We start from the raw sequence: 27,439 nt of genomic DNA, 5'->3' as shown, positions 1-27,439 counted from the left end.
AGAGTTGGCTCACCCTGCGATACCAGTGTCAGCTGTACCACTTCACTGGACGTGTGACTTGGGACGTGTTACTTGACTTCTCACACTCGCAGCACGCATTTCTGTAAAATGAAGGTATAGCAGTATTCAGTTGCAGAGCTCATATGCAAATTAAATGGGATAATGATGACAATAATAGCTAACATTTATTGGAAGCCTACCATACTTTAGTCACTGTTCTAAGCAATTTATATATAATCATTTATGTAATCTACATGACAGCACCATGAATTAGGTATCATATTTGTCTTCAGTTTTACAGACAAAACTGAGGCACTGTGAGGTTAGGTGATGCATCTAAAGTGTTTATCATAGTATCCGGCACATAATTGGAGTTCATAAAGGTTAGTTGTTATTAAGTACATAATATTGGCCGTATTTACTTTGATTCTATGCCAACCCTTTTTGGGTCTTTTGTGTTTCATGCAGTGCTGAAATTGATTTATTCTGAAGTAGATGTATGGGAAGCCACAGTCCTGGGGGACAAGTTATGATTAGGAATGCCTTGACTATTTGATGAGTGTTGGAAAGAAGGCATATCTTAATTAGAAGTGGACAATTTGTAATTGTGAAGAAATAAGGCAGTGTATGAGAGTTGTAAGAGGAATACTTTTAAAGCATAAAAAGAAGATGGAAACATTTTTTAAAAGAAAAATCATAGCCTAATTATTAGGTTTGGAAATACAGGTGCAAGGTTGCAATCTACATTTCCACTTGACACATGAATGCTGGTATGCAGACTTTATCTTGCTCTAGTGGTTTTTTAGGACCACTGTGATATTTCTATATCTGTGGATTAAAATGATGCTGCTGAAGATTTTTAGTTGTTCAGTAATATCAATGAAGGAAATCTAGATGACTTTAGTAATATAGGTAAGACTGGTTTTGGAAGGTAAATGCTAACAGAACATCCCTTTTTCTCTGCGAATAGATTTTTTTTTAATGATATCTCCACTCCTGCAAGCTTGTGATATCAACAAACCCTATTCTTTTTATAGCTGGTTAATTCAGGAGAGGATGTCCTCGTGTTCTACAACGACAGAGCCTCTTTCCAGACTCTAATCCAGATGATGAGGTCAGAGCGGGACCGGATGGATGAGAATAGCCCTCTCATGTACCACATCCACCTGGTCGAGCTCTTGGCCGTGTGCACAGAGGGCAAGAACGTCTACACGGAGATAAAGTGCAACTCTCTGCTCCCGCTGGATGACATCGTCCGCGTGGTGACCCATGAAGACTGCATCCCCGAGGTGAGCGAGCCCAGGATGGCGTGTGCCCTTTACATGTCTTTCCACTTGGTATGTGGGGCCGAGTCTGGGTGGGAGGCTTCCTAGTGGCTGGCTCGGATGGGACCTCACAGTTTTGAGACCTGCAGCTCATTGTGCAGTGAGATTTCAGTTGGCTGAAACAAGATTTTCTTGAGTGTCGATTTTGCTCAAAAGGAATGTGGGGGGATATTAGTCTTTCCTTCTGTCTCCTTGAGAAGAATGGGAACACTGCTGCACTGCATCAGCTCTGTGGAACTAATAATTCACCCTGTTGAGAAAGAGGATTTGATTGGAATGAACTTCTTAGAAATGAGATTAAGAGTAGGTTGAGATATAGTTCATGTGAATGTAAGACCTATTTGTAAGTTCATTCTTTAAAATGAAAACTTGTATTGCAAAAATAATGAATGACGATTATGAAATATGTAGGAACTACAGGTAACCAATAACTAAATTAAAATAATCTATAATTCCACCACCCATAGTGAATACCTGTTTGGTTTTTGAAATAAATCTTTCCAGGCTTTTTTTTCCCTGTTCATACATATTGACTAGTAACAAAAAAATGGATCAGACAGTATATATTTTACTTTTGTATGTTATATAAAATATATACTATTAGTTTATATTTTAAACTAAATATATATATAGCATATGTAGTATTTATCAAATACATGTACTATTTATGTTTTTAGATTAATTTTTGAGAAGTTAATACATTTTAAAAAGTTCAAATAGTAGAGACCATAAAGGAGTAAACTATGAAAAATCACCTGATCTCTTCCTCCCCACCCCACAGAAAATCATTTATTGCATTCTTGTATATCCTCCAAAGTTTTGTGTATAAGCAAATACAAATATATACTTTATTCCCCCACCCCCTTTTTTTAGCACCAAAAATGACATTCTAAATACACTATTCTTCTTTTCATATCAGTCCATAAAGAGATTCCACATTCCTTTTTTATAGTTATGTAAAATTCCATTGTACTGGTGTACCATGAACGTTGAACCAGCTCACAATAATATAATGAGATAATAATTATAATAACAAGATTGCATTTTTCTCACAGCCTTGTTCACATGGTATGTTATCAAACTTTTATATTCTTGTATATCAGATAGATGAAAGTGGTATTTTGACAGTTTTAATTTGCATTTCTCTTGTTATAGGTGAGGGAGGTATAATATTAGCTTATTTTTTTTTTACCCATTTTTGTTTGAAATACAGTGTAAGTATAGAAAAGTACATAAATCTGGATTGTATACGAATAATTATGAAGAGAACAGCTGTGTAACCACCACTCAGATCAAGAAATATGACAAGTTCCTCCTCCTTGTCCTTTCTCAGTCCCTGACTTCCCCCAAGGGGCTCCCTCCTGTACTTGTATGAGCTGACTTTCGTGTAATCCCATAGTTGCTTTTCTTTATGCATCCCTAAATAATATAATTTAGTTTTGCTAGTTTTTGAAGTTTATTATTTTGTGCATTTTAAAGTTCAACTTTATGGTGTTAAGATTCATCTATCCTGACGTATGCAGCTGTATTCTTTTCCTTTGCTTTGGAGCATTCCCCCATGGCATTGTACCACAGTATGATTTTCTGTACAGTCATACATCACTTAACGATGGGGATACGTTTTGAGGAATGCGTTGTTAGGTGATTTCGTCATTGTGCAAACATCATGGAGTGTACTTACACATACCTAGATGATATAGCCTCCTACATGTCTAGACTGTACGGTACTAATCTTATGGGACCACCATCCTATATGTGATCTGTTGTTGACTGATCGTTAAGTGGTCCATTACTGTATCTCTGTTGATGCTCATTTTGGTTGTTTCTAGTTTTTGGCTCTTAGGACCAATGCATGTGTCCTGGCCACACGTGTGTACACATTTCTTCAGGGTGTACACTTAGAAGTGGAAGTGCCATGTCATATGGGGTGCATTTTTTCCATTTGACTTGATAATGCCAAGTGGTTTTCCAGCATAGTTGCTGCAGCAGCCATCCCTCCCCATAGAGCTCTTGTTGATCCACAACCCTGCCAACTCTTGGTATTATCAGACCCTTTGTTTTATTTTTTTTTCAATCTAGTGGATGTATAGTGGTATCTTATATTGGTTTTAATTTCCATGTCCTTGATGACTAACTGAAGTTGAGCTCATTTCCATGTTTTTTTTTACATTTAATATTCCATCAAGAAAATATCACATCAAATTTTTTGCCTGTTTTTTCTTTGGAGTATCCATCTTACTCTTAAGATGCACAGATCTGTAGGAATTCTTCATTGGGATATGCATTACAAACAACTTCTTTCCACTCACGCCATTTAACTCTTTTAACGGTGCCTTTTCATGAACAGAAATTCTTGATTTTAATGCAGTCAAACTTGTCCATCTTCTTCTCTATGGTCAGAGTGTTTTGTTCCATTCTTTTTTTTTTTTTTTGTGAGGAAGATCGGCCCTGAGCTAACATCTGCCAATCCTCCTCTTTTTGCTGAGGAAGACTGGCCCTGGGCTAACATCCATGCCCATCTTCCTCTACTTTGTGTGGGACGCCGCCACAGCATGGCTTGACAAGCGGTGCGTCGGTGTGCGCCCGGGATCCAAACCGGCGAACCCCGGGCTGCGGCAGTGGAGCACGCGCACTTAACCACTTGCGCCACCGGGCCGGCCCCTGTTTTGTTCCATTCTTTGCCTTGAGATCATGAAAATATTCTCTTCCAAAAGCTTTGTTTTTGAATTTTATAACTTTGAATTCTGAATATCAAAAAACGCAGAAATTAAAGCTGGCAGGTGAAAATGGAAGAGCGTGTTGGTCCATCCTTCTCACTCTAAGTAACATGAGGCAGCTAATCATTTCCACATATACCAAGTTGATTTTTCAGAAAACCTTATTTCTATCTTCCAGGTTAAAATTGCGTACATTAACTTCCTGAATCACTGCTATGTGGATACTGAGGTGGAAATGAAGGAGATTTACACCAGCAATCACATGTGGAAATTGTTTGAGAATTTCCTCGTAGACATCTGCAGGGTAAGGCCTTCGGCACTAAGGAGGCAGAGTAAAAGTGTGTGTGCCTGGGCATTGCTGTGCAGACATAAGGAAAACAGTCACATAATTTCAATTCGCTAATTCATGGCTCAAGGAGGCAGATGTGGCTCTTATCCTTTCACATGTCTCCTTTCTTTTTACCTGTTGCTCGTAGCTGAGAATAGATTTTATTTGTCAAGCTTCAGGGAAGATAGGTTATTTCTGGTTTTCATTTCATCCTTTATGGATTTATTTGTGAATTGATAACCTGGGACATATTAAAATCAAATTTATAAAGTTTTCTTTTCCTTGACAATATGTCTCTCCTCAAAGGATACTTCCTGAGTTTGAGCATTTATCTCTTACAGCCTGGTGTCAAGGATTCTGCAAAGCATTTCACTTTCCATCTGTTGCTTCCCTGACCTGGCAGTTGGGGTGGGCTTCATATTCTTAATTTAGTTTTGCTCTGAGCTTAATATTCATTCTAAAGCCACAAGAATACTACTTAACAAGGCACACCATGGGTTAGTATGAGTTTTGTGTGGTGGAGTTGGGGGAGGGGGCAAGTAACAAGGTTCTTTAGAGAGTAATTGTGAGATGAATCCCGATTTCAGAAACGTTGGGATGTTAAAAAGAAAAAAAGATGCATTGTCGAATCCTAGAATGTGATATTTTCTGCCTGACTGTACAATTACCAGTGTGAGACAAGGAGCCTGCAAGAACTTATTTTCCTTCTAAGCAAGGACTATATTTAATAGCACTCAGGCGTTAGTGTCACAGACACGTGTATATTTTTTAATCTCAAATTTCTTCTAGTCTTTTTTTTTTTTTTAAAGGATTTTGGCTTTTATTTATTTATTTTTTGAAGTTTTCACCCTGTAGGCTTTTTGTGTGTGTGTGTCTGTGTGTGTGAGGAAGATCGGCCCTGAGCTAACATCTGCCAGTCCTCCTCTTTTTGCTGAGGAAGACTGACCCTGTCCTAACATCCTTGCCCATCTTCCTCCACTTTATATGGGACGCCGCCACAGCATGGCCTGACAAGCAGTGCATTGGTGCGCGCCCAGGATCCGAACTGGCGAACCCCGGGCCCCCGCAGCAGACTGCACGCACTTAACCGCCTGTGCCACCGGGCCGGCCCCTCTTCTAGTCTTTTAAACCCATAAGTCTGGGGTTTGGGGCTTGGAATGGAAGGCTTGCTTTGTTTCTTTAAGTCAGGGCTTGGCAAAGTTTTCTGTAACGGGCCAGGTGGTAAGTATGTTTGGCTTTGTGGGCCATCCGGTTTCTGTCACAACTACTCAACTCTGCCCTGGTGGCATGAAAGCAGCCATGACAATGTGTCAACAAATGGGCTTGGCTGTGTTCCAATAAAATTTATTTATAAAAACAGCCACCAGTCCTTAACTTTGCCGACCCCTGCATCGAATTCTTCAGAAATGCTGTAAATTCAGTTACTAATTTCCTTCTCTGAATGTGTCTACAGACTGCCCAATATTGAGCTCAAAACATCATATTCAGTTAACAAAACTTGGTTTTTTTGCCTTTTCCTTGATAACTTTTTTATTATAAGCAATTTTATATCTCAAATGATAGGACTAATGAATTTGGTAATAAACTTCGATTTTAAAAAGTGTATTTTCTAAACCTGTTCTTCTAAATGTCTAATGTTATTCTAAGCAGCAAAATTAAGTAGTGTACAAGTGAAATCTGAAGTCTCTCCTCACCCCAAAACCTGTGCAGTCAATTATTCTGCATCATGGCTACTATTTTCAACAGCACCATATGTCAGTAATATTTTTATTGAATGGAAGAGTGTTATAGCTTTGGAGAATATCATGCACAATGGACCTCAGTGATATATTTGATTCTCTTGATTGTATGGATTGGAAAACCATGGCCTAGAGCAGATGAATGGCTTAACCAGGAGGACAGAGGACAGTTTACTTTTAAGGGAAAATTTAGACAACTGTAGTTATTATGCCTCTTACTGTCTTTTGAGGTTTTAGATTTGCTGCACATGGCTAGGAATTTGGAAGCGATGGCCTTGTACATCCCATACCAATTTTAATGTTTTGTGATTCTACACTGTAATATCTGAGCTGATCTGCTTCTCTTTTTTCTATGATTTATTTTTTATCATTGTTATCTCTTAAGGGGAGAAATATTGACCTGCAGGCCTTTAAGATTTGTTTGTTAAGAGTAATCGCCAGAAACGGTCACAAATTTCTTGATTTTCCAACTGACCTTCGGGTTTTGGAATAATGTCTAAAGCGTCCCATTGTCTTCCAGGCCTGTAACAACACAAGTGACAGGAAACATGCAGACTCAATTTTGGAGAAGTATGTTACCGAAATTGTCATGAGTATTGTTACTACCTTCTTCAGTTCTCCCTTCTCAGACCAGAGTACAACTTTGCAGGTAAGAAGTACAAACGTAGACACAGGAGGTTCACAGTAGATCTTCGTCAGTTGGAGTTGGTGCTGATTTGGGAGTGAGCAGCTGTAGATGAGCCACTCTGCAAGCATTACTACAGGATGCTTTTCTCTTTGTGGAACATAGCTTTTACAGGATCCCTTGGATAAAGAAGTACCTGAGAATGTTTTTCTATACCAGATGGTTTTATTGGTTGTTGATTTTCTCCTTAAGATGCCTTCTTTTTTTTTTCCCTTCAATCTTGTTGATTCCTCCCCTCCAATTTTAGAAAGAGAAGCAGCTTTCAAATAGGTACTAGCATGTTATTAACACTTCTAAACAAAGTATCTGGAAAGCTCTGTTTTAACTCCGAGTGTGTGCCTAGAGTTCATCTGAGGCAGCATATGGTTGGAGTGAGAAGTTGTTTAGTCGTGAGCAGGCCCAGCAGGCCCAGTCAGCAGGGCCACTACACTGTACAGCTCCACAGGCACCATTCGTGTAGAGTCCTGTGTGCGTGGCGCCTCCTGGAGTTGTCTGGTTTAGCAGCCCCCCATACTGATTCTCAGTGTAGTTATAGTTTCAAAGCCTTGAATCCATGGATCTGGAGACGTTATCATTATTCTTTTATTTGGCAAAATCACTCTTCTTTTTGTAACTTATATCTGGGTCATTTGCTATGAGAGTCTTACTGCAGGTCCACTTGTCCAGCTTGCAGAATGAAAGCTGGACTGGATCTCCAGTGGCCAGAACAGAAATATTAGCCATCCTTGTGTCATGGAAAGAGATGGAGGCTGTCCTGGGGCTGATGGGTGGCCTGGGGGTGAATGAGGTTAGATCACAGACAAATAATCTGACATTAAATTTCAGGTAAATTCTCCACGGAAAGAGTGAGTCATGGTCAATATAATACTCATTGGTATGTTTGTTAGATGCTGCTATATTTCATTAACTATATGAAGGAGCTCATATAAGCTTAGTACAGCCTATAGATAGATGGTATTATCCCCATTTTGCAGCTCAGTGAACTGAGGCTCAGAGGGTTTAATTACCAGGCTCAGCCACGGTCACAGCTATTACGTGGCATAACTAAGATTTCAACCTAGTTCTGTCTGACCCTAAAACTTGAATTATGGAATTTTTAGTGAGGTATGTCTTCCTAGGGACTGTGGGTAACCTTCTATTTAGTATAGAAATAACTATAAAAGCTAATAGTTAAACTAAAGTATCATACAGTTAGAATGCTGCCTTTAGAACGTCTGTATATACTTCTTGAGTAATTGGGCAAGAGGATCCTAACACATGAGTTACTGGAGGCCAGCACATGCTCCTTACCAAGTACTATTATGCTAAGAGCCAGCCAGGAAAGTTACTTTGGTTAGTAAGATTGGACTTGCTTCTCTTGTAATTTAAAGTGACAATCACCATGGCAATGACCATTCTCCAGATTGTGAAACAGTGTTGCAAAACCAAAATGTCAAAGTAAATCAGTCAAATTAATCGCAAAAATTAAAAAGGAACTTGTATTTTTGGTTTTTCATCTTGATCACTACTCTCTACTTACACTGCCTTGCTCTGAAACTAACTTTTAACCCAACTAATAAGCAGGAATTGTCAGAGTGATGAATCTTCAGCATGAATATTGTAAGTCCCTAGCAGGGCTCAGGTTGTCTCTATATATTTAGAATATAAAGTCCAGCTTTGATTTTTAGGGTTTTTTTTAGGGGGTAGCTCATGGATTTTTAGAACATTTATTGTCAATGAATACTATTTTTGAAGCTCTCATAGCCTGTCTTATCTGTTGAAAAGCATATGTCTTATTTCCCTAGCTAGATTTTTACCTCCTTCCTTCTTTGTTTCTTGTTTCCTTCCTTCCTTTCTTCAACCCACTTTTATGAGGGAGGAAAACGGTGAACTTGGGGTTGGCTGTGTTGTATTTAAGGTGCCAGTGGAATGTCCAGAGGCAGCTGGAAATGTGGGATCCAGGGAGGGAGAACAGAATTTTGAGGGGCAGAGTTGAGTTCAAATTCTCCTTCTGTTCCTTACCAGGGTGAACTTGGATAGGTCACAGAACTTTGGAACCTCTTTTCTTACATGTCAGACAGGGATATAATATCAACCTTGCAAGTTATTGTGAGCGTTAGGGATAATGTTTATGAAGCATCTAGCATGGCACATAGTAGGTGCTTAATAAGTGGTAGCTTATACTGTGCCCTGCTGGACTGTAAGCTACAGTAAGGAGGGCAAAGTTATGTGTTATGCTCACGGTTGTCTTGGATACTGCTCTGTCCCTTGCACGTAGCACTGTGCCTGGCACCCAGTAGATGCTAATTTGTTGAGTGAGTAAATGAATCAGTGAGACTCTTGAAAGCTGACTGGTACAGTCCAAATATAAACATTTTCTAGTTGAAGTTTTGGCCAGGAAAATGAAGTGGTTGACTAGAAGGAAACTGGGCAGAGCACAAATAATTAAGAATGAGATGTAAAAGAGTCCAAAGGAAGATCAAGGAGGTATCATGCCAGCAGGATATGAGGTTCAGGAGCACATGGGATCTCAGGAACTAAGAAAGGGGAGAATTTTAGGAAGAAGATGATGGGCACCTGTGGTCTTTAGCCCAAGAGGTTGAGTGAGCTGATGCCTCCAGATTACCCATTGAAATGGGTAATTAGGAAGCAGCTGCTCTGGCAATTTATTCATCGTTTGTTCATCCAGGTGTCAGATGGGAGCAGAGCAGATGCTCAATAAATATTGGTTCAATTGAATTAATTTAGTCAAAGGACCCTTCTTTCTTTGAGTTAGGCTTTGGATTCCCATCCCAACTCCAGCACATATTAGCCAGTAGGGCAGTTGATAATACCACTGCTTATTTCATAGGGTCGTGGTGAGGGTTAAATGAGATATTTATAAAGCACTTAACACAGCCTGGCATGTAGGAAGTATCCTCAATAAATAGCTGCCCTCATTGGACCCATTGTGCTCGGGGACTAAAAGTCAGGGTTTCTTGGCCAATGTCTCAAGCTCCCTATGCTCCTGTCCTCTATTAGTAACACAGTTTACTGTCTGGGTGGCTGTGAGATGTAGAACAGAAAGTACTTCTTGAAGAAAGCAATGAGATTCTGGTTCCCAGGTGAACTTAGTGGAAAGAGCACAGATTTTTGGCATCAGAGAGGCCTGAAGTCGACTCACTGCTCCGCCATCACTTCATAGTTCCTTTGGATGCTTTCTTTTAACCTTTCTGAGCCTTTGCTTTTCATTTACGGCATTAAGGTAACTCCTATATCATAGGATTGTTATGGAGGCCCAAATGAGATCTCACGTGAAGTGTGTGGCACTTAATGAATGGAAGGTATCTGAACAATGTTTATAGAGGAGGTTGTGAATTTTTATGAGCCTGTTTTATTTTCTTGTAATAGATTCCTTTTTTCCTTAGGACTTTCAGTGATGTTTCTTTGATCTTGGAAACCTCTCTGGGGTTTTTCAATACTTTTTTTCTTTGCTGTATTAACTCCTGCTGTTTTTTGGAGGGGCTATGCGAGTCCTCTCTCCTATAATTAATGACCAGGGAAGTAGCTCACCATACACAGTGCTCCTTGCCTTGCAGGTCCAAAGCTTCCCTAATCCAGGTAGCTTTGGATAGACACCAAGACTACATGCATTCAGAAAGTCCGTGTCAAATTGATTAAGTGGATGTTTGAGTTCTCTTATTTTAAAATGAGTACAGATTTATACTGTCAAAGAGAGGAATAAATCCTACCATGTAGTTAACATCCAAGTACTCATTTGTAGTAAATGAATACTTATAAATAGAAGCCGTCAGAACTGTCTTCTCTTTATATCATTGAAGACACTGCCAGAAATGAAGAATTAAGGAGCATTCTGGGTGAGATCCACTCATCAGGTTGTTTTTGCTGATTAAAAATATAGGTTCTACTCATAGGATATAATGTCTGGAAAGGACTTTGGGGTTAATCTACCTCAGTCCACTTATTTTATATATTGGATGAAGTTAAAGCTCAGAGAGGTGAAGTAATTTGTCTAAAGTTATACAGCTAGTTGATAACTAGACAAGAATACCACCTTCCAGGATTTGGTTTCACTGCTCCTTCTTGTGGTCAGACTTAGAAAGGTAGCATCAGGTTTGTGTATTACCTTAAAATGCTTCTGACTTTTTCTCCCTTGGCTAGGCAGCTTCTGGAATCCAGCTCATAACCAGTCACCTTTTCCCACTCTTGCGTGAGGGTCCATCAACCCATGGTTCAGGGCAATGTCTGTTTCTGATCAGTGCTTCAGTAATCTACAAATAAAAGTCTTTGTATCACCTCTTTCTTGGCCTCTCTTTCTTGCAGACTCGCCAACCTGTCTTTGTGCAACTGCTGCAAGGTGTGTTCAGGGTTTACCACTGCAACTGGTTAATGCCAAGTCAAAAAGCCTCCGTGGAGAGCTGTATTCGGGTGCTCTCGGACGTAGGTAAGATGTCAATTCAATTTGGATTTAACGTGATGAAAATGAATTGCCTAACAGGAGTAAAGACCACCATGTATTGAGCTGTAGTTCTTCTAAGGTTCCACACACAGGAAGTCGCAGAGACAGAACCGGAACTGAGGTCTTCTTGATTCATAAACCTCACTTTCATCTACTAAGCCAGCATCTCCTAAAGTTAAGAACCAGTAAGTCCCAAAGAGAGCTAGGCTTTGAAAAACAAGATTCCAGGGTTAAATGTTAGGCAACACTTGGCAAGTGACAGTGCACACAAGCTTATTCAAGGCCCTGGGAAGTCCCTCATTCAAGAAACTAACTTGTTGAATCCGGTAAACGTATTTGACCATATGGAAACTTTTTTTCCCTGCAAAAGCACATGTCCAATCCCGAGGAACACGCTTTCTCAGAAATGGTGCTCTGCCTCAGTGATAACTGGTTCTCTATTCCCTCCTCCCCTCCCCTCACTTGTCACCTCTTATAGGCGGCTTTGAAAGGAAGATATGAGATTTACTGCTCCCTTCACCCTGACTTGATCAGGCTCTGTTACTTTTCCCTGTTCCTGTCCATAAATGCTATGCAAAGGGACAATCTTCCTGCCTGAGTTTGAGAAGAGTTATCTCACCGTGGTAGCTATTTAGATTCCTGCAGATGACAGAGCAGACAGGTGGGCTTCTTAGCACTATTTAGTAGCTGTCCAGCAAGTAGAGATGGTGTTTTATTAGGGCATGTTGCCTGATTCAGTCATCCCTGCCTGATTTCCTTTACTCTCATATAGTAGGTATTGGTGTCTTTTTATATTTATGTGGCACTATTTCACAATAAGAGATTAGGCTTTTGAAAGTGTGTACATTACATATCCATGGTACGAAATCTCAGAAACAGGGCTCTGAGACAGAATCCCCAGATAACCCTCTACCCTGCCCATATGGGATCCTGTACCATGAAATATTTGGTTAAAATTTGGACAGGTCGTCAGCTTGAATAGCTCCACACTCATTAGAGAGATGAAGTGTGTTACTAGTCTTGGCAGTGATGAGAAAAGACAAGGTGAGTTGATGTTTGTGAAATGGTAGGGCCTGAGAGCAGCACAACCTATTAACCCCATAACTCAGCCCTCTGCCCCTTGGGGAATGCCTCCTGCTGACTAAAATCACACCCCAAGTCCACTATTTTTGTTGTTCAGCTTGAAAATGGATATCTCAGGCACAGGGTTTCTAGCTGAGCTGAGTGTATCCTGTGCATTTTTATTTGTGTATTATTTGTATTTTTTCCAAATTTCCCACTTTCTAAATTAAACTGGTAGAAATTTGTTGGTTGGCTGATGGTTCCTTTCCCAAAATTGTGTTCTTTTAATTGGAATCTAAACAATTGCTTCTCAGCTTCCTCTTCCAGAGTGCTGGAGTTGTTTTACGATTAGATACAGTAATATAGCACCTTCTTTGCTTCTAGTGTCATGAAGCATTGAAGACAGGAATTGGTTGTCTTGTTTTTTTGAGATTGTTGGATTTTTGGTATGGAAAAAAAGATTGTTATTTATCTTACTTTTTTTAAATAAACTTTTTATTTTGAAATAATTTTAGATCTATAGGAAAGTTGCCAAGATAACGCAGTGAGTTCTGGTATATGCCTCACCCAGTTTCCCCCACTGTCAGCATCCTACGTTACCCCCTAGGGTACATTTGTCAAAACTCACAAACTGACATTGGCCCATTACAATGAACTAAACTCCAGACTTGATTTAGTTTTCACCACTTTTTCCACTAATGTCCTTTTTCTGTTCCAGGATTCAATCTAGACTGCCACATTGCATTTTGTTGTCATGTCTCCGTAGTCTCCTCTGGTCTGTGACAGTTTCTCAGACTTTCCTTGTATTTTATGACCTTGACAGTGTGAAGAATACTGGTCAGAAGTCCTGTAGAGTGTCGCCCATTGTGGGATTGCTTGATGTTTTTCTCATGATTAGACTGGAGTTATTTTTTTAGAGGGGAAAAGAAGAGCCTATATAGAAAGAATAGCTTATGTCATTGTAAATGTTATCTTTTGTATTATGTTTGGCTTAAATCGGCATTTTTTAGATTACTGTATAGAACACCAAACTTGAGAGAGAATTTTTGGAAAAACAACTCATTGGCCAAACGAGTTCTCTGTCTTGATAATTCTTAAAATATATGAACACATCAGAGACCCTAAGAAGCCATTCATTGAGGAAACCCATTGAACTTTAACTTTGGCTTGCCTAAACTTTATGACCTTAGAGCATTTTAACATCCCTCAGAGCTGCTAGTGCCCCCACCCCCTAATTCATGTTGAGAAACCCTAACCAAAAGGATGATAGAGTTCAGTTGAGCTCCTCAGTATTCACACTCAATACCATGCAAGCTGACACATTATGGGCATGAAAACATCTGCATGATGGGTAATGGGGGAGAGTTAAGTCTGTCTCTAGGGTGTCTCCCATGAAAGCTGTAGGCTCATTAGTCATCTTTCTCCTGTGCAGCCAAGAGCCGGGCCATCGCCATTCCTGTGGACCTGGACAGCCAAGTCAATAACCTCTTTCTGAAGTCCCACAACATTGTACAGAAAACTGCCATGAACTGGCGGCTGACGGCCCGCAATGCAGCTCGCAGAGACTCTGTTCTGGCAGCTTCCAGAGACTACCGGAATATCATTGAGAGATTGCAGGTAATGCCTGGTACTAAGAGACGTGAACCTTAACCTGTCCTAAGGTGGTTCCCACACACAGCGGTGCTTCCTTGAGCCAGAGAAAATCCAAGGTTGGTCATAGGGAGATGTCAGTGTGGTGAGTGGGTAATCAAACATACTAATGTATGTAGGACCAGGAATGTGAAGCTATTTAGGAAGAGAAAAACTGAAAAAGTAATGGTCTTTACAGGTTATTCATAGATTTGCAGATTTCTTTTGAAGAATGGGGACTCTGCTCTTGTTAGGAAGGAATACTTAAGTGTTACAAGAGGATACTTAGCATACGGGCATAAGGGTTCCATTTTTTCCATCACACTGGCATAAGGGTTCCATTTTTTCCGTCACCCTGGGATATTTAGCCTCTTGAATCAGCAGGTAAAGAAGTGCAATAATGCCTGAGAGAAGAGCTGTATATCAGGGTGAGCCAAATGAAAATAAAAGTATTATGAAATTCTAGTTGGATTATACTCTTTTTTTCTTAGTGCCTATGAAGAGATCTGCTCTCCCTTTGTTAAAGGGTAGAGTAGCCAGTATTAGATGGATGTAAAACACTTAAACATACATCTTAACGTTAACATTGTCTTTTAACAAGTACCTCAAGTTATTCCCTCACAGGTAGTACATGGACCACAGTTTGAGAATCACAGATCCTTCGGATGAGCTCAGCACAGTGGTTAAGGACAGGATCTCAGGCCAGCACTTGGGTTCAAATCCTGGCTCCACTGCTTAGAGATGGTGTAACCTTGGGAAAGTTACTTCATGTCTCTGTGCTTCAGTTTCCTAATTTGTAAAACAGGATAATAGTAACATCTACTTCATGGAGTTGATATGAGGATCAAGAGAGTTGAGAACATATTCCAGTTATCTATGCCTGTGTAACAAATCATAGCAGCAATTGCTTTGTTCTCTTATATTGCTCTGGAGGTTGACTGGCCTCAGTGAAGTATTTATTGTTCAGGGTCTTTCATGCAATTGCAGTCAGATGGTGGCCATAGTTAGACTCATCTTGAAATCTTGCTCACTCATAAGTTTGGCAGTTGATGCCGGTTGTCAGCTGGGACCTCAGCTGGAGTTGTTGACTGAAACATCCACATGTAACCTCCCCAAGTGGTCTGGGCTTCCTCACAATATGGCAGCTGCGTCCCAAGATGAGCATCTCTAGAGAGAGACAAGTGAAAGCTGTACTGCCTTTACGACATACCTTTAGAAGCCACGTAGCATCATTTCTGTCATACTCTTGGTCGAGGCAGTTACAAAGTTCCACTCAGGTTCAAGGGGAGGGGACATAGACCACCATTTGATGGGAAGGATCTCAGTGACACCTTGTAAGAAGAATATGTGAAATAGAATAGATTGTAGTGGCCATCTTTGGAAAATAGAATACACATAACGCACATAGAAAAGTGCGTGGGATGTAGTGAGCACTCAATCAATGAGAGCTGCTATTATAATTGTTATTACTATTGTCATTACTGTCATGACTATATTATTATTATTAGATGAAATAAATGAGTCTGTGTGAGGTTGCATAACTTACCTAAAGACAAATGAGTTCACTGATTAATTCATCAGCCCCATGCTAGGCACTAGGAATACAGTGTGAGCAAAACCAGAAATGGTCTTCACCTTCAGAGTCTTGAATGTTGGAAGGAAGACAGACATTAATCAGCTAATCACACGGACCAAAGTAATAATGGCAAGAAGATAAAAGCTGCAGAGAAGTGAGTAGTGCTACGGAACACTGACGAGCAACCTCATCTTGCCTTGGGTTGGGGATGGTGATCAAGGAAGGCTTTGCTGAGGAAGTAACATTTGAATCAAGATCATGGAAATGTAGGATTTACTTAGAGAAAAAAATGGAAGGGAAGGAAATAGCATGTGTAAAGACCATCATGCAGAAGAAAATATGAAGCATTCAAAGACCAAGGGAAGGTTAGTGTGACTGGAGCCCACAGAGCTGAGGAGGTGGCCAGGGCTTTGCAGGTCAAGGAAAGAATTTCAGCTTTGTCCTGACGGAACTAGTTTGTTTTTCTTTTTTTTTTTTTTTGTGAGGAAGATCAGTCCTGAGCTAACATCCATGCTAATCCTCCTCTTTTTGCTGAGGAAGACCGGCTCTGAGCTAACATCTATTGCCAATCCTCCTCCCTTTTTTCCCCAAAGCCCCAGTAGATAGTTGTATGTCATAGTTGCACATCCTTCTAGTTGCTATATGTGGGACGCAGCCTCAGCATTGCCGGAGAAGCAGTGCGTCGGTGTGCGCCCGGGATCCGAACCTAGGCCGCCAGTAGTGGAGCGCGCACACTTAACCGCCAAGTCACGGGGTAGGTCCTCAGAACCAGTTCTTAAACAAAGGTAGTATGTTGCCTAGTGGAACGCTTCCTGACCTCACTATGCTTTTAGAAAATGGAGGGACGCTGTAGACTCATAACTGTATGAATGCACAGTATTTTCTTTTCTGCTCCAACGAAATAATCTGCAGCCAAACACACCAGTTTCTTGTGCTCTTCTTAGATTTATTATGCATATTCTTGGGGAATAAAATAAAATATGTAAGTATAGCTAAAGCTTTTTATAAAGAGTTAGCCAATGGCTGAAAAGGCCCTCATTACATAGTGAGTTATTGTCTGAGTCCCTGTAGTTATGAAATTGCCCAGGACAGCAAAAGTTGTCATAATGTAAGAACATTCACTTGGCAAACTGACTGCTTATATAATTAATCCCAATTTAGACATCCCCCTCACTTAACACTAGCATCTTTCCCTGCCCATTGCTTCGCCATCCTTGTCTTTTGGTCTCTTCCCGATTGTCGAATGTTATACATTTGACAATACGGTGCAAATCAATTGCAATGTAAAATTCAAACTTTGCAAAAGATGCAGGATTTCATGAACCTGATGTTGAAGAACTTCTTCAATTCCATGCAAATGCTGTAGACAAAGATTTGCCAGAGTTAGAACCAGTAACTATTGAAGGAAAGAACATTGGGTGGGTGCTTTCAAAGAAAAAACTGATGAGACCCTCAGAGAATTTTGCAAAAATGACCCTCTTTTTGACTTTGTTGTGAAAGTCAATATGAATTAAGGGATGTTGCAATATACTCTTAAATCTTGTTGGGAAAACTGCCCCCCTCAAGGAAACAGTTTGATTCTTTATGCATCCTAAATATTATTATTGAGTGATTACAATTATCACCCAAATTTTGTTAAATATAAGATAAAGTAAAATTATATTCATATGTTTTAGTTTTAGTTTCTGGATAAAAGATCAATCAATTCTTTATTGACCATCACCTATGAAATTTGGGTCCCCAGTTGAGGTGAATGCAATTTAAGTGGCCTTTCCATGCAAATCTCCTAGGTTAACCAGGCCCTCCTGTATTATCCAGCATGCTGTGTTCTCCCCCATCTTAGCCTCTAGTTAGATTCTGAGTTACCAAGCCCTATACAGCAAACTTGAGCATCTTTTGAAGATAACTTCTCATCCGTTTTCTGCCATTTGCCTTTATATGGTGTTTGTTGTGTTGGTTTTGCTGCTCTTTCAACTTCTCTCTGTTTTCCTTTCCTACAGCTATGTGTTTTGCATTTGAAGACCATCATGCTATCAGGGTACATGTATTTAGCATGTTGATATAGCATGTTCATTCATTTGTGTTTTCATTTTTATATGACTTTATTATATGAATAATTCATGCTCATTGGAAATAATTTGACAATACTCACAAGTACGGATATATAGAAGAAAATTAGAATCACTTTAATCCCACCACCCAGAGAAAACCACTGGTGATGTTTTAATAATATTTAGTGTATATCCTTTAGCTATTGATGTTGTTTATAAAAATTGGGTCGTATAGTCCATACTGTTGTTTGACCATTTTTTACACTCATATTGTAGACATTTTTCCACGTTGTCAAATGTATTTTTTGCATCATATTTTAAAATATATGGAATGATCCCTTGAGTGGCATAAAGACCATCTCAAAAGAAAGGCTGGTGGGAATATTGACTTGTTTCTACTTTGTTCTCTGCATCAGGGGCTAACACTTCAGGTAACCATTGGGCAGTGTCTAATAATCTGAGATAAAAGATGGCACTAAAGTTACTCTAACCCAGCCTAGCCTGTGGTCATGTTTTAGGTCAGAAGTGAATGTTCTCACCCTCCTGTAGTCAGCCTCAGCCTGAGCTGCTCACCAAGGCTGTGCTTCCATTCCAGGACATCGTCTCAGCGCTGGAGGACCGTCTGAGGCCCCTGGTACAGGCTGAGTTATCTGTGCTCGTGGATGTTCTCCACAGACCTGAGCTGCTTTTCCCGGAGAACACAGACGCCAGAAGAAAGTGTGAAAGTGGAGGCTTCATTTGCAAGTAAGCAGCCTTTCTCTGGGGTGGTCAGTTGCAGAGCTCTGGTGACCAGGCAAAGCATTTGTTCCTGAAGAAGGAGACACTGGCCTCCTTCATAGTACAAAGTCATGTGCTAGGGAACTGTTCTGACCTTCCCCAAGTAAGTTTGCAGGCTCAGTCCTACTTACTGTTGTTTTGGTGAGAATTGCTCCTTTTAACTGCATGCCCGTTCGTTCATCTTCCATTCAGCAAGTACTGACAGAGCGCCCATCATGGGCTGTGATGCAGACCTAAAAATGTCATGACCCTTCTGCCTTCCAAAATCTTGGACCTACCAGGACCCCACAATCTTTTCCTAACAACTTTGTTGTTTCTTACTTTAGACTGGGGCCTAATCTAAAGGAAACAACAGGTTCCGTGACTAGAAATCTCCATTTGATTTTTACCTAAGGTTGGTTGTTTGCTTAACTTAAGAGTGGGCTCTGCCCCTCTGAGTTTCTTACTTTTCTGAGACCCTCAAAGGACAAGACCGCGGATAAGGGAACAATGTGTGTTCACCCCAACCATCATCCTCATGAGGTTTTTTTACATTGCTGGCATATTTTAGCCGTGTTACCAGCAATCAGTGGATAAATAGCCACGCTTTAAAAATGAGCAGGTTTGAGTGGACCTCTGTCCGATTTCTCCTTTACCTGTAATCTATCCATTGTGTGTGGTGGACTCCTGTCCAGTGAGCCTGTTTTCTGTTACTGACCAGCAGGTGTCGCTGTTGAGACACTGTTGCTAACTAGCCATTCTCAGTGCAGTGAATGCCGCGAAGCATGTTTAAGCTGGGAACCCTTGATAAATATTTGTTCATTAACTGACTAGTTATGGTAAGTTGCGTGTGAAGTGTTTTTTTAATTTAAAGATTGTTTCAGGGACGTAATGCGTGGTTTCCCCCCCATTCAGGTTAATAAAGCATACTAAACAGCTGCTAGAGGAGAATGAGGAGAAACTCTGCATTAAGGTCCTACAGACCCTCAGAGAAATGATGACCAAAGATAGAGGCTATGGAGAAAAGGTACTGCATTTTATTTTCATGTTAAAACCAGGTTTTGCTCTTAAATTGAAGGGATGGGGCTGGTTAGAAATCCACTGTAGTTCAGGCAGTATTGACTTAGGTGTTGACTTTTTTTCTTTTAATCTATTTATCCTGCGCCTAAAGATAGCTAAATCATATGACTGTCTCTTTTAAAAGTCAGATATACTTAGTTGTCTTTTATGGGCTGTTTGCCCATAACCTATTGTTAGAGAAATAGTAATAGCAAGATTCTCCATCTATTTAAATTCCCAATGAGAATGCAAATGCCTCTCGTGTATCAAGATATGTGTTTCTGAATTTTGGGTTCCGGCTAAGCATACCTGTGGGTTTACTTCTTTCTGGTGAGATGTTGCACAATCCTTCCAGTGTATTAAGAAATGCCCTCCAGTTCTAACTGGAATTAAAGCAGGTAAACATGTCACCATTTCTAATTGAGATTGTGAAACGGACAATCCCTGGGACGTGATACTTCTTAGCACATGCTGTGAGCAAGGATGTGCGGAGAAAATTCCTCACACCTCTGATTTTGATCTAAGTGGGGTGCAAACAATCCCATCGCCCCTCCTTTCTGCCCCCAGCAAAAAAGCATGGGCCTGAGTTTAAATCTCACCAGTTTTCATTTGAAGGTAATAATGTTCGCTAATTATCTCCTAGCCACTTTTAGCGGCATTTTCTGAGTAGGTAAATACACTGATATCATTGACTTGTCAAAATACCCACTCATTTATTCATCTCTGTGAAGAAGCCTTGATAATGAAATCACAGCCTTCTTTGTCAAAATAGATAGTGACAACCAGATTATTGCCAAGTATAAAAGTCTACAGGAATCATGCATTCTGACCTAAGCAATTTAATATGTGAGAGTCTTTGGATAAGAAAAAATAAAGCAGAAAAGTACACAGTCCTTTTTGTAGCATACGTTTCTCCACTTTCCCCAAACCACAAGGCTTTTAAATGCCACTCTAAACTTCTAAAATACATAAATTAAAAGATGAATAAATGTTGACTAATTAGAAAATAAGTATCTATAACTTAGTAGGAATTTTGTGGAGGAAATCTGCCAGAAAAGAGTTTATAAATATAAATAATAAAGCAAAGAACCCTGGTACAAGTGAGAAATGATGAGATGACGTTTATACAAACAGTTGTGTAGACACCTAGGTAGGTCTTGCTCTGAAAAAAAAAAAAGAAAGAAAAAAGGGATAGCTAATAGCAAAGAATACACTTATCAGTCAAATAAATAATAGCCATTTATTCCACAAGATCTTTATTTTTCTTAATGTGAGCTTTAACAAATGTTTTTAAAATACAATTCTAGTTAGAGAAATTCACTCTCTATAATAAGGTACAATCCACCAAAGGAGTCTTAACCAGCTGTGAACATATTTGTGCCTTTAGGACATAAAATGGGATTTTAAAATGTGGAGACCACAGTTTTCTCTTCTTCAGAATATCTGTTCCTCTCTATACCCGAGGTATTTAAAGTAAACTTTGCGTTTCTATTCCAGTGAATGTTGCAAGTTGTGATTACACTTTCATTTCTCTTAAGTTTTCTTTTTATAACATGGAAAGTAGAAGCAGTAGGAGTCGGTTGAGTCTTTGTCACTTGGCGGATAAGTACGACAGGGTGTTTGGGGCCACATGGAAGGCATTCTTGCCCCCCTGCCTTTCCCTACCCGTTACTGCCAACCGGGAGAACATTGTCACAGACCCTGGGAGAGAGTGGATCTGAGATGTTGGAGCGCTGCCTGTTCTAAAGCTCATGGAGAATGACAGAGTCTGGGCTTTAAGAAGGTGGTAGGTGGAGGTCACTATGAAAGAGTAAATTATCAGAGTTTAGAAGAGGTTCTTAGGCCATAGCTCAAATCTCTTTTCAGCTACTGAAGAAATTAGTCACACCCAAACAGACAGAGGCTTGGAGGCAAGATGACATTTATTTCCAGTTTGGTTGGAGCTGTCATCCCCCTCCGTGAAAGTGAAAATACTCTAGGCAAGTATGGGAAATGCCCTGCAACCGAGGAAGACATTCTGGAAACCCATGTTAGTCAGCAGCTCCAGTACCTACAGCACATACTTGCAATGCTTCTGGCCCCATGCTCTGACTGTTGGAAAATGCTACTTAACCGTTCACATTGATTGAACTTTAAAAGGGGAGAGACTGCTAAATGAGTTCTGTTTCTTCCGACCTGGTAGTTGATATTAACTTTGTCCGAAGGCTTTTTGAAAATACTTTTGATGGTTTACTGACTGTCCCTGTTTGACTAAAGAAGCATGATGTACAGGGCAGGCCAACTTTTTCAAGAGTGGAAGGAACCCAGAGTCAAAGAACTAACCTTTCTCAGGCAAACCAGTTGGTTTTAGTCGATAAAATAAATGTGATGTTCTTTGATCTGGGTGCTGAGGACACAAGGGCAAGTGTTGAAGTCATTTCCGTTTTCCTGGCCCAATTTTCCTATTAGTTATCTCTTAAGTGGAACTTGTCCCATGACTAACATGCTCATGCGATGTCCAGGATTGTTCTGCCTCCCTGCCCTCTTCTGAGTCTTTGTGGTCATAGAATCTGGTCTGGTGGGCTCTGCATCACCTCGTCCAGCCCTCCCTCTCCACACGAGGAGGCCGTGGCAGAGAAACGAAGTGACTGCCCAAGCTCACGTGGACAGTGTGTGGCAGCATCAAGTGTTCCCGAACCCAGTGCAGTGTCCTTTCCTGTCTCCCCCAGGTGGTGTCTGCCATGTCTGTGGGCCAAGTTTTCTTGGCTTTTTTCCTAAGCTGTAATCCTTAAAGATGATGAGACTTGGGTGCTTTCAGTCATCTCTACTTTTTCATTCAACATTTAGCATTTAGTCAAAGTCACAGATGAAAAAGAAAGTTGAAATGATTCTTTATTATCCTCTTCAGGAACATTGGTATGCTTGCATAGGTCTACTTGTCTGAAAAAAAGACCATTGAGAATTGCCACTCATTGTACCAAACAGACTAAAACATAAGAGAGTCACTGTAAGACTGACTTACACTTTTTAAATGCCGTATATACCCACCAGTGTTCTCAAGTATGTCTTAAATAACGACGATAACGTTTATTAATCTCTTGTTATGTGCCAGCCACTATACTAAGCACATCTTCTACCTTATGTCAGATCAGCCTCAGAGATATATATGATATATATCACTATCGTTAATAACTATTTTATACACGGAGGAGAAAACATAGGCTCAGAGAGGTTCAGAAACTTGCCTGGGGTCACACAGCTAATAACGAGGGAGCCAGGAATTCAAACCTAGACAGACAGTCTGATTCCAGAGTCCTAGCCCTTTACCACTGCAAATAGATTGACAGCATTTGAATGTTTTGAAGTCCACCCACAAGTTTAACATTTAAGTTTTGATTGTGTTATATGATAATATAAATGATATGGGACAGTGGCCCTGAGAGCCCTGGACATAGCAGAACTTAAATATCTAGTCTTTGGCTCAATTCTAATTTCTCACCCAATTGAAAACAGTCTGCAATCAATGCCAAGTGACTTTACAAATTGTGATTGTCCCAAGATCATCCAAATTCTGTGGTTTTGGTTGGACCCCATATGAAAGAGGCAGTGAGTAGCCAGTGATCAGTCCACTTGTCTTGGTCCACTGCCTAAGAAGTGCCCATCCGAGAACTATCACATATGGCGGTAAGGTAGGGGCTGGTCAAAGAAGATTGTCACAAAAATTTAATCATGATCATTTAGGAATAAAAAAATCATCTTTAACTATTATGTCTCTAAAATACAAAGAACCAGCAATGCATAGTCTTCTCAGAGTAGTAAATATAAAGTAAAGAAATAATAAAAGTGATCACCAAAATAACAGTGAAATACATTTTCGTATGGTGCTTATATTGTCTTTCTATCCTGTGTTTTCAAAGTTAATAAACTTTAAAATTATATCAGGACTTTATAACCACTCTTGTGTGCAATGCTTGCTAAAGTGTGCTTTTAATCTACAGATTAAACCATGTCCATGTTTAAAAAAAAATAATAACCTCCCATAGCTAAACATCTCTAAAATTGAATGTGAATTTCTCTGTAACTCAGAGAACATCTTTGAGCCCCTAGACCCTACTTGAAAAGGGAACATAGTTATTTTATGTGCTGGCTGCTCTGTAGTCCACTATAGGCCTTTTATTAAGCTGCTGTACTTAAGTTATTAGTCAGAGAGCTTTGGAAAGAAATTCAGAGGCTAAGAATCAATATAAAAGGATATCTCAGATTTATTTAAAATCCATTTTCTCTTATAAATAATAGTAGCTGGTTTACTACCATAGAGTTTTTGACCTCAGGTAATGTCAGAGTTTTCATTTCATATAAACAGTCAGTCCCCTGTTGATTCCCAACGCTTCTTTTCTCTGGGTGAATGAAGTATTTGCATTTCCAGCTACCAGTGTTTCTAATAGGAGCTTAAATTTGCAAAATGTCCTAAATATTAATGAAGCATAATATAAATCAGTTGAGGATCATCCATCTATCCTCAAACAAACGTAATTGTGATTAATGCTCTTTTTTTTTTCTTGAACTCTATGCTAATAAATCATTTACTTCTTACTAATGTCACTTGAGTTGGCACTAATCATCTTAGGGGGAAAATGTTTTCTTTAATCATCAACAGTACCAGGATTTAGAGCTTCTTGGCTTGGGATATGTTGGTATTATTACTTGCTGAAATTGAAGCTGGTTCTGATTTAGCCCAACTGTGGTTTGGACCCCAGACCTCCCATTGAGTTGAATGGTAAAATGAGTCTAAAGAAAGAATTTTCTCCTCAGCGGAATTGATCCAACTCTAGTCTTTTACCCTCCTCTTTCCCATCCTCTTCTGAAAGAACATGGTTCTTGATTGGGGAAGCTGCCCTTGCTCACAGGTTGGTTCAAGGTTTCACCTCTGCAAGAGAGTGCAAAGGCGCAGTTCTTGGCACTTGGTCAAGTGACCTTCAAGGTTTGACACTTGGCATGTGGACAAAGCGTGGCAGCATCCTGCCTGTTTTATTCCAGAGCAGATGTCACTGTGAGGTGCAGGAGTGTCCAAAAGGCCTGCACCTCTTAAGATGGTCACCGTCGAACAATGCTTCAGCTTGAAAGAGTCAGCAATAAGAATACACGTATGAATCTAACACTTCACTCGCTTGTATTTCCTTTCCTAACATTGCCTTCTTTCTCTCCCCCCCTTTTTTCTTTTCCAGCTAATTTCCATTGATGAATTGGATAATGCTGAGGTCTAAATTTCATTTTTTTTTTAAATGTCCCATGGTGATGTTTCCATGACACCCTTCCAGTGAACACTGTGATCTGTCCCCTAGTCTCTGCAGCGTCTGCTATCTGACGTTGTGTAGTGTGCCTTCTGGGAGTGAGTCACGTCCTTCGTGTCTGTGTTAGCATTTCCCATGAATTTGTTTGCCATTTGTCCTTGGAGATCCTATCTGAGTCTAGATAAAGATTTTCTAAACTGCAATAAGATTTCAACTAGAATCTCAACTGAACTTGTGGTTGATGCTGACCATTAACCTCTCTCTGAAACTCAGTGTTGATACTATCATACGGAGCTTTTCTATCTGTATGTACAGGACCAATGCAAAAAGAAATAACTGCATTGGTGTAGGTTGAAAGTCGTAAAAAAAAAACCACTACTCTCTTGGTCCACATGTTGGACAGTATTGAGTGTGAGGGGGTCATATAAAATTTTGTTGAACTGCAGTGCAAATTCCACAGTGCTAGTTGAGACTTTTCAGCTGCAGACTTGTGATGGGATTAGGAATGTCCTATATCCATGGCTTCTCTTCTAGGAAAACTACCTAGAGAACAAGAAATTGAAATGTCATCTGATGGTTTCTATATTTATGTATCAAATTGGTTTCACTTACCCAGAATTACCCTAGAGACTGACGAGTGGTCATTTTGTTCAGGATTTGGGGGCTTCTTAAATATTTTGTGTTTCTGTGAGTATTTTTCAACATTTGTTGCTGTAGTTTTAGGATGTGATACGTGCTTGGTAATTGGTGCTAGAAAGGATTAATTTGGGGAATTAATTTAAGTATTTGAGGAAGTTTGGCAAATTAAGCACACTGAAAAAATATTCTATTTGACTTTAAAGAATCACTTTTCTGGTCTACTTCTTTAGATATCTATTCCTTCTTTTGGTAGATCAATTATTACCTTAATTTGAGTGGGCTAGAGCTACCAAACAGAATATGTTGTCTATTCTAATGTCTACCACCATCATGTTAGATATGTTAAGAGATGATTCAGATATACCTAAGGAGAGTTTGAATCACAGACTTAAAATTGAAAGTGATATGAGTGGTTATGACTTTGGCCTGGCTCTCTCAAGAATGGACCTGAGAGAGGTTAAGTGACTGGTCTTAGCCCACACAGCTAGATAGTGGCTAAACTAGGACTAGAACAGTGCCGGTGCTGCTCCTGGCCTGGTGTGCCTCCTGCTCTGCATAGTCAATTCTGTAAGCACAGACTTTTCCTTATATTAGCGACATGAACAGGTGAGGAGGCCATGCCCTCTGGGACGAATAGAAGGTGAGAAAAACAAAAGGTTGTGCAGAGGCTTAATTAACTGATTTAACTACAGTGATTTTTGCCATTTCCTCTTTAGTTTTCTTCCGGGTTATTTGTATGCCAGGAAAACATCTAATGCTGAATTTGCATGTTGACACCCTTCAGTACTCTTGTTTCAACCTAGAGTTGTAAATGCCTCGCTGATTTGAGTTTTTCCTCTGAAATACTGAGGTTGAGTTTCTGTTTGCTTAAGTACAGATTAAGTCAGGAAAGGAAAACCCTCCCTAATCAGAGTGTGCAGTGTTATTAATATACTGTTTTGCACCATAGTAATCAGTTGATGTGTTTGCTTGCTCAAGATAGAACTTGGGTCTCCTGGCTGGGAGTTTATTGCTCGCTTATGGAAAGATTCCACAGTTGGAGCAGGTGTGTTTATAATTATACTCTAGGAAACAGAATACTGTCTGTTTATAAAAGAAGAATGTTCTGGCAGCCACTTGGATTCTTTGAAAATTCCCTGAGGAAGCAACTGTGGATCCCCTTTTCGTTGTTACCCCTGGCAACCATCAGAGCCCTGGGACACCAACACTCTGTCCCCAGTCCCTCAGGCTGTTGGATCTGGCCGTCCAAGCAGAGATGCCCTATTGGCATTTATCATCAGTGGCTGAGAAACTGCCACAGCTCCTGCACTTTCTCCCCTGCCAAGCCTTTTGTCAGCGTGTGCTGGTGGAAACCTGCAGCCCACAGCTGGAGTTAAGCTTAATGAGAGTTCATGCGGGCCCGGGATACGGGCAAGGCCTCACACCTAAATTGCAAACCAATGTTCCAGTTTCTAAACGTGGTGGGGAATAACCCCTGAGACAGGGTAAGGCATATTTGGCGCCCCCGAGATCCCCTGATTGGGGAAGAGCCACTGCCCTTTCAGGATAAAGGCCAGTTGGACATCTCAAGAGAGGAGATGTGCAGTGAATGATTTGGGAAAAAACACGGTGACTTCTGAGTCTCTTGTCAGTGCTCTTAGAGATCGGGTGAAGTGAGGAGAGAGTCACAGAGGCCCTGCAGTGCGTGTGTATAGGGCCTTCCCAGCCATCTTCTAGAATAAAATTTCATTTTTCTTTGTGGCAAATAAAGAGGCGGAGTCTTCATCCTTCCCCCCAGATTTTACCTTTTCCTTGGGGTGTTGCCGGGGAGCGGGGGATACAGATGAGGTGGAGGAGAAAAAGAAACAACTTGCATTCGTGTCCCTTCAGCTCATTCTGAAGTTCATAGCTTGGTGGATTGTTACATATGTATACACATGAATCAAGATGTGGACTGTTTCCCTCACCCCAGAAAGTTCATTCCTGTACCCATTCTTGGCTTCAAATGGACACCAAATGATGCTCAAGACGTTCATTTATGTGACTAGTATATGAGTGCCTGTTCCATTCCAGGCATGGTACTAGGGAATTTGGATACACTGGTGCCCCAAATAAACAATATCTGCTCTTCTGGAGTTTACGGTTTTATGGGGGAGATGGAAAATAGTACAAATTAATGTTAAATG

The 27,439-nt window shown here is 40.2% G+C and overlaps 1 protein-coding gene across 5 annotated transcripts in view; it reads left to right on the top strand.

Moving 5' to 3' along the window:
* Positions 1–27,439, top strand: part of ITPR1 (inositol 1,4,5-trisphosphate receptor type 1) — a 317,336-nt gene that overhangs the window by 171,565 nt on the left and 118,332 nt on the right. For all 5 annotated transcript variants that reach the window (XM_058563442.1, XM_058563433.1, XM_058563427.1 and 2 more), the window contains 7 exons: positions 1,038–1,289; positions 4,221–4,346; positions 6,630–6,758; positions 11,097–11,217; positions 13,727–13,911; positions 18,146–18,294; positions 19,222–19,333. In XM_058563442.1, coding sequence (XP_058419425.1) covers positions 1,038–1,289; positions 4,221–4,346; positions 6,630–6,758; positions 11,097–11,217; positions 13,727–13,911; positions 18,146–18,294; positions 19,222–19,333 — 1,074 coding nt within the window. The remainder of the gene's footprint in view (positions 1–1,037; positions 1,290–4,220; positions 4,347–6,629; positions 6,759–11,096; positions 11,218–13,726; positions 13,912–18,145; positions 18,295–19,221; positions 19,334–27,439) is intronic.

This window comes from Diceros bicornis, chromosome 2 (assembly GCF_020826845.1).
Source record: "Diceros bicornis minor isolate mBicDic1 chromosome 2, mDicBic1.mat.cur, whole genome shotgun sequence".
Classification (NCBI taxonomy): domain Eukaryota; kingdom Metazoa; phylum Chordata; class Mammalia; order Perissodactyla; family Rhinocerotidae; genus Diceros; species Diceros bicornis.
This window is presented reverse-complemented; position numbering and strand designations above follow the sequence as displayed.